Here is a 7,840-nt window from a genome sequence, read left to right on the forward strand (position 1 = left end):
CACCCAGCTAGAAGGCAATAATAGATACAGCCTTCCAACCCCGGCTGTCCAACCCCGAAGTCTGACCTCCTAACTGTGCTGTACTTACCGCCCCTTTGCTCAGGAAGGCCTTCCAGAAAAGGAATGTGGATGGAAGGTAGGCCCCTGCCTGCCAGTAGTCAGAGTTAATACTTGAAGTTTGCCGTTTCCTTTAGGAGTCTCCCCAAACCCACATTAAGACAAGCGGCCTGCTCCTACAGCTATAAAAAAGTCACTGCAAGTGTTACTGAACTGTTCCCACATGGTCTGTGACCTCCATCAGGGCTTTCACCTTTGCCAGCTAAGGCAGAAGCTGGGCGTGGGGGAGGAGTGAGGTGCAAGCCAGGTTCCCAGGCCACCATTTCCTGCCCAGTAACACAGCCCTCAAATAGCCACAGCTGCAGGCCGAGAGATTCCTCACTAAGGAGTTTTCTCCCAGAGCTTGTTCCTTCAGTTTTCTCACCAACCGGCCAACCCATGACTCAAGGGAGACTCAGGCCCAAGGAGGAGTGACAAGTGGCAACGTTTGTTTATTAACCTGCTGCGCCCAAGGGAACATTTTTCTGAAATGGTGAAATTCTTGACTACTCAAAAGAAAAAAGAAAGGGCCTGTGGGAAATTTAATCACCAACTGAACAAAAGTGAAAAACAAAGCCCTGCCAATGAGGATGTTGCCGAAGACAATGGGGCCCCTGAAGGAGAGGCAATTGTCTCCAGATAACAGCCCCCTCGGGAATGCAGCTCACACTAAGTACTGCATTATTGCTATATTAGCCCAGGAATCTCCGTTCACCGGGCAACTGCCCGCCAAACCATCTGCTCCTGCTCCTGAGATCCCCCCCATTTGCATTTCAAGAGGAACCTTGGGTGAGCAAGGGAGAAAGTCTCTATCTCTCCCTGGAGCAAATACCTTTTTGTGTAGCCTGGGAGGGGAAGCTCTCCTTTCCGTGAAACCGAACTCCTCAATTGAAAGGAGATAGGCCACTTCAATAATGCACGCAGCTCCACGGCCCCCATCCTAGAGCCACACATGCCCCATTCCGGTTTTCAGGTTTTCACATTCTCCAGTTGTACAGTATCAAGAATAATGCCGAACTGTCTCTAGGGCCTGAGGGGACTCTACTTTCTTAAGAAAGTCCTCCTTTTTCTTAACCAATAGAACAAGGGCAAAAGCTGATATTTTGTACTGAATATTTAGCTTGAAATATACCACCACTTTCAAACAGACTGTGATCTTCTGGGCTGAAGGAGGTGTTTTAGGTCTTGATCTAGGTGGGGGCTAGAGTGGTGGAGACATGTCAAAATTCAATAGGATGCGTGTACTAAAGATTGGTGCACCTCCCTGTTTGTAACTTGCACCACAATACATCTTTAAAGCACAGCGTGCCAATGTCACTGACAGTCAAGGATATTGGGAATAAACCGTCTGCCTTCTGGAACGGTAAGACTGCTCTGCTCTCACAGCCTCCCCTCACCACCATCCACGCCCAAGATCTCTCCTGAGAATTTTCAAGTTCAAGAACGTGAAAAATACAGTTCTCCAACTCTTAACTAACCAGTGACTACAATGTCTCCTGTGTGTCCTGTGAGCCCAAGTATGCAGCACAGAGAGGGCACCTGTCACACCCCAAGCTATTCCAGCCACCTATCAAAACTAAAAAGCCAAGGTCTTTTTCTCATCTGGTCATGGGCTATCGAATTATGAGGGACAGGGTTGGGGCTTTTAGCCATAGAGCCTCGGATGTATTCTCCCGTTTATTTAACCCTCTTTTTAAATAGATGTTTCTAAACTCCGCCTAACACTCTTGCTTGATGGAAACGGGTTAACCCTGTAAGGTGCAGGCCTTTGGCGGAGCATTGGAGCAGCATTAAGTGAGCCGTGGTTTCCACCGACAGAGCAGGTTTAAATCTGTACCACGGTAGCCCTGTTACCCCAGCAGCATCCTGAGATCCGCAGTGCCACAGGGGGTGTCACTAAGTGACAGTCTGGACACTTAACTGGCTTCGCCATTGCTGGGTCACGACTAAGCGGAACACTTCTTCCTTTGAACTACCAGCCAAGGAGGGCTGTCTGCCACTGAGGAGAAGAGGGGCAAATTTGCCTTGTGCTAAAGCCTCAAGAAAGGCTGCCCAGAGAAACAGGCTCATTGCACGGATCACTGGGGGGGTCACCTTTACCCTCTTGCGCCCTCCAAGCGTCCCAACATCCCCCATTCCCCCCCCACACACACACACGTCATTTCGGCAGGGCTACCAAGCTGCTTCTACAGATAGACATCGAGAATCAGGATCACCCAGCTAGCGCTTGCGTCCTGGACTGAGCCGAGAGCTCCAGTGATTTCCCTGGCCTGCCACCGAGTCACTTAAGTGAAATATGCTAACGTGGCCGGGTACCCGGCACCTGGGAGCCCGCCCCCTCTGGGCTGGAGTGGGGGCTGTCAATGGCTGGGCAACGTCTATGCGGCTGGCACGCTCGAAGGTGGGTCTTGCAGGTTCTCTGGCCCAGTACGCTGTGCCAGCCTCACACCTGACCCGCTACCAGGAACACAGCCAGAAGCTCCAGTGGGTATGCGCTTCCGCGGAGAACTGCCAACTCCACTCCGGAAGGGCAGGGTGGGGGGCTAAAAGGAGGAAGGTAGGACCTGGGGCAGGACCCTGAAATGCGGCGTCCGCAAGGATTCTGGGGGCTCACGCTTCCTGCGCCTTTGCGGCGCTGCTGCTCGAATTGCGCTTCCCGTGGCAGCGCCGGGAAGCTGCGGGAGCCGAGATTTGCGCGGCTGGCGGACAGGAGGGATGGAGGTGCAGGAGACGGCTTCCTGGCCCCGGCACGCACAGCTACACTGCAGTGTCCCGCATTCGCTCCCACTCTCGCCCGAGACTCCAGTGCCAAAGCGCCAGGGGATGCAGCGCCCCTGAGGCCCTGGCGGGCGACCCAAAGCGACTGGCAAAAGAAAGCGCAGGGGGAGGCGAGGCTGGACTTGTCGTCCACGGGGTGGAAGATAGGGGGTCGGTGGCCCCGGGAGCCCCTGCCAGGCCGCCCACCAGCCGCGGGCACCTACCTCGATCCACTTCTGCGCCTCGGAGAAGGCGGGCTCGGGGGGCGGCTCTGGCTGCAGGGGCTGAAGAGCTTCCAGACCGAGAGCAGGACAAGCCATTTGCGAAGCCCCGCGTCCACTCGAGCGCTGGGCCGCCAGGATGAGAACGGCCGTCGCCGCCGCAGGAGCGTGCTCCCCGCCCCTTCCCGCCCGCCCGCTTTCCCCCTCCCCCGCACGCCCCTCCTCCGCCCGCGCAGGTCTCCGCGGAGAGCAGCGCTCGCTGCTGGAGGACACCGCGGCAGCTGTTCTCAGCCCTGCTCGGCCGCGCCTGGAGTCCCCCGCGGGAGCGAGCGTGGAGGCGCCGGGAGCTCCCTCTGCTCTCCACCTTCTCTGGCCGCTCCGCCTCCGCGGGGGACTGGAGGGGTGGGGTGTCAGCTACCGACTAAAAATAACCAAGAGGGAGGGCTGGGTGTCAGCCTCCCTGCCCACAACCGGACCAGGAGAGGGACTCGGCCAGCCGCCCCGCACTTCCCGGGGCAGGGCTGCCTGCGGAGGGGCGGGCGAAACGAGCAGCACCTGGGAGATGCGCGTGGAGCCGGACGCACAAATCCCCGGAGAGCCCGCGCTTCTGCAACGAGGCAGGAGGTCGCGCGGGTAGTGGCTGCACCGCACCTGCTGTCCCTCCTACTGCCCAAATGGGGGCAAGAGGACAGCCCTCTGACCCAGCACCAGGGAGGGTTCAGTCACCTGATCTTTTGTAAGAAAGACGACCCTTATAAGCCTTTTTCTCTCTGGGCAAGTTACCTGTGTCCCAGTCTATTATAATGCATTCAACCCACTTGTATTGTGCACTGAGGTAGTTGCTGAGAACCCAGCGTTGGCAAAAGAAGGGGGGGGGGAGAACAACTCGAAGTCCTAGCCTTTAAAATAATTATATTCTAGAGGGAATTAGAGGGGGGAGAGCAGACAATCAACATGTAAAAGAAAAGAAGGTACAGTAATTGTGGCGAGTGATATACAGGGTCTGGCACAAATAACGCCCCTGTTTTATGAGCTGCTAATCTATACCAAATCTTTTATTACAAAATCATAAGCATGTAATTCTGTAACATAACAATATCACACTCAAGCACATCATATGACATTTTAGGCGAAATGTTCAAATTACTGTCCATCTCGTGCAGGACATTCACTTTCCCTACCAACCACACTCAGTGGCGTTACTCCTGCTTGTCCCTGTATATTAAGAAGATAGAAGAGGAGAAGATGAACTCTGACCTGGGAAGAAAGAGTGTTGGCTAAGTCCATTACCTCTCCACCCTCCACCTGGGAGACCCACTGACCAACTGATTGTCCAGGTTCCATTAATGGGAGGGAGGCAAGACAGGGGATGGAGGAGAGGGAAGTGGGTATTTATGTTGCCCCCCCCCCCATCATTGCAAAAGTCAGGGGATTAGCCACACCATTCAGCTCAAGGCTGCACACAGCTCTATTTGAGGCCTCTTCGGGTTCCCTGGTGGTTTCCTGTCTCCTCTTGTCACACTCCACTTCCCCAGGCCTGGTGGTAGAAAAGGCTTCCCCATCCCATTCTGGTTTCCCCATCCTGCCCACTTCCTCCTAATGCTCCCCTAATAAACTCTTCTTAGCTGCCCCAATCTGAGCATGCCTTCAGTTTTTGCATGAGAGCCCAATGATGACCAAGGAAGGTTTTTCTGACAAGATGATGTGACAAGATGAATGAAAGGAAGAGAAGTTAACCATGCAACAATCTGGGGGAATATTTCCAGATGGGTGCAAAAACCTTCAGGTAGGAATGAGCTGAATGGGGATCACGGACCCCACAAGCTGGAGCTTGGAGAGGAAAGAACCAGGGGGGAATGATAGCATGGGAGAGGCAGGCCAGGTCCCAAGAAAGGTGGGGCTGGGGAGGGTGTTATATGAGACCACAGTGAGAATTTATTGTGTGGGCATCCACTGGTGAGCCCAGCGCTGAGTATGTAATAGCTCAATACTCTTCACTAACTTAAAGCAAATGGATTCACATTTTAGAATGACTGCTGGCAAGATGGGTAGGACAGGACAGGAAGTCCCGTGGGTGCCTCAGCAGTGAAGTCTCTGTTCCTGTTCAGAACTCAAGTTTAGCCTTTGTTCAACTCTGCTGCTTTAATGGGGGATAAATGGAACAAAAAACAGACCTGAAATTCCATCATTACCGGCTTTGGAGTCAGACAGCTTTCAGTTTATTTACTTTTAAAACACTTATATGGCACTTGCATGGTGCCAGGCGCTATTCTAAGTGCATTACAAATAATTGACTAACTCATTCCTTCTTCCAACCCTGTAAGATGGACTATTATCATCGCTGTGAGGAAACCAGGACACAGAGAGCGGGGTCACGCAGCTGGGGAGCAGTGAAGCCCGGACTCAAGCCCAGACAGCCCGGCGCCAGATCCGCTCTTAACCTCACACCAAGCTGCCTTGCCAGTCCCCGTCCAGACTCTGCCACTTACGATTTGTGCCTCAGTTTCCTCACCTCAGATAAGGTTGAAATGGCAACATTTCAGCATGATTATTGTGAGGAGGAAACAGTATTTCTGAATGTGAAAGGATGAACGCTGGGCCTGGAACATACTTAGTGCCCAGTGCAGGCCGGATGACCAGCCCTTCTGTCCTGCCTTCCAAAAAAAGAGGGGACGGAGGAGAAGTTACAAAGAAGGGTAAAGAAGGCAGGTGAAGGAAAAAGGCTGATAAAATATAGTCAGAAGATGACATTATCTTCAAGAAGAAACATGGCAGAGTACATAATCCGCAAAATGACTCCATCATGGCAGCACAAGGCGCCACACTAATGCAGCTCCCACCGCACGCAGTAACTAGGACAGGGGAGCCCGGTGGTCTGCAGGACATACCGGAAGCCATTTGAAAAGGAGTACGAAGATTAAATCTACGATATCTCTAAAATAGCTGCTATTGAAATTAGCATTGCAACTAAAACTTTTTTTCTTTCAGTGAAAATACTTACATCTTTTAAGGTTTATAGTTGCAAAGTAACATCTGCTTTTTCTGAACTCTGTAACAAATTCAGTAACAAATTCATGTAGGTTACCAAAGACCAAAAGATTTACAACCGTAAGAAAATTCAACCCCTACGCCATCATCAATATATTTTACATGCCATTGTTAAGCACCTACTATGTAGAAGAGATTGTACTAGCATCAGAAGAATCCACAAAGGTACACAGACTTTATCCCTTAGGAGCTAATAATTTTGTTCATGAAATGATATTTTCATTGCTGCATAATGTCGTTTTCAGTATAATGTAATGTATATCCACTGTAGAAAATTTGAAAGATATAATGAAGAAAACAAATCCAGAAGAAACCCCACAATTCAAAAATCATCACTGTTTGGAGAGTATGAAGAAACATTTTGATTGGCAAAAAATAACCCTAAGACAAGGTACTCTATGATAAACGCCAGATGGGAGACACAGTGCATTTAAAGAGCATGGATATTTTGTAATAGCTTTATTGAGATATTATTTATATACTATACAATCCACTCATTTAGCATGTACAATTCAGTGTTTTTTAGTATATTCCCACCACAATTAATTTGGTATATTTTCATCTATCCAGAAAGCAATCTCGTACATTTAGTAATCATCCCCCAAGCCTCTCTTTCCCCCGAGTCCTGGCAACCCTTAATCTGCTTTCTATCTCCACACATTTGCCTACTCTGGGCATTTCATATAGATGGAGTCATACAATGTGTAGTCCTTTGTGTGTGGCTTCTTTCACGTAGCAGAATGTGTTCATCCATGTTGCAGCATGTATCAGGGCTTCATTCCTTTTCGTGGACCAAGAATATGCCATTGTCTGGATATACCACAGTTTGTGTAGTCATTCATCAGTTGATAGACATTTGGGTTGTTTCAATTTGGGGGTCATTGTGAATAATGCTGTCATAAATACTCACATACATGGTTTTGTGTGGACATGTGTTTTCATTTCTCTTGGGAGTATGCCAGGAAGAAGAACTGCTGAGTCATATGATAACTCTATGTTGAAACTTTTGATAAACTACCAGAATGGTTTTCAAAGTGGCTGCACCATTCTACACTCCCACCAGCAGTGTACAAGGGTTTCAATTTCTTCACATCCTTGCTAACACTTGTTATCATCTGGCATTTTTATCATAGCCATCCTTCTGGCAGCTCATTGTGGTTTTAATTTGCATTTTTCTGATGACTAATGATGTTGAGTATTTCTTATGTACATAGCGATCATTTGTATATCTTCTTGGGAGAAATGTCCATTCAATCCTTTGTCCATTTTTAATTGGGTCATTTCTTATCATTGCATTATAAAAGCTCTTTTTATATTCTAGAGAGGAGTACCTTATCAGAAGTACGATTTACAAGCATTTTATCCTAGTCTGTGTGTTGACTTTTCACTTTCTTAATGCTGTCTTTGAAGCACAAAAGTTTTTAATTTTGATGAAGTCTAATGTATATCTATTTTTTTCTTTTGTTGCTTTTGCTTTTGGTGTCATATCTAAGGAAGCACTGCCTAACCTGGGGTCATGAAGATTTATGCCTGTGTTTTCTTCTAACAGTTCTATAGTTGGTCACTCTTACATTTAGCTATGTATTCCATTTTTAGTTATTTGTTGTAAAAGCATGAGTTTTGAGATAAGACAAACAGAGCAATAGTCTGGGTCTCCTAAGAAAAGTGGAATTTTAACGATGGAAGGGCTTAATTAGGGAAATGACTGTGAGGGAAAA

The 7,840-nt window shown here is 49.0% G+C and overlaps 1 protein-coding gene across 12 annotated transcripts in view; it reads right to left on the bottom strand.

Moving 5' to 3' along the window:
• The window catches only part of LIMCH1 (LIM and calponin homology domains 1), a 312,399-nt gene extending 309,143 nt beyond the window's left edge, over positions 1-3,256 (bottom strand). For all 12 annotated transcript variants that reach the window (XM_045182628.3, XM_045182624.3, XM_045182625.3 and 9 more), the window contains exon 1: positions 3,078-3,256. In XM_045182628.3, the coding sequence (XP_045038563.2) occupies positions 3,078-3,173 (96 nt within the window). In that variant the 5' untranslated portion in view covers positions 3,174-3,256. The remainder of the gene's footprint in view (positions 1-3,077) is intronic.
• Between the last annotated feature and the right edge of the window lie 4,584 nt (positions 3,257-7,840).

The sequence above is a fragment of the Desmodus rotundus genome, chromosome 4 (assembly GCF_022682495.2).
Source record: "Desmodus rotundus isolate HL8 chromosome 4, HLdesRot8A.1, whole genome shotgun sequence".
NCBI lineage: Eukaryota > Metazoa > Chordata > Mammalia > Chiroptera > Phyllostomidae > Desmodus > Desmodus rotundus.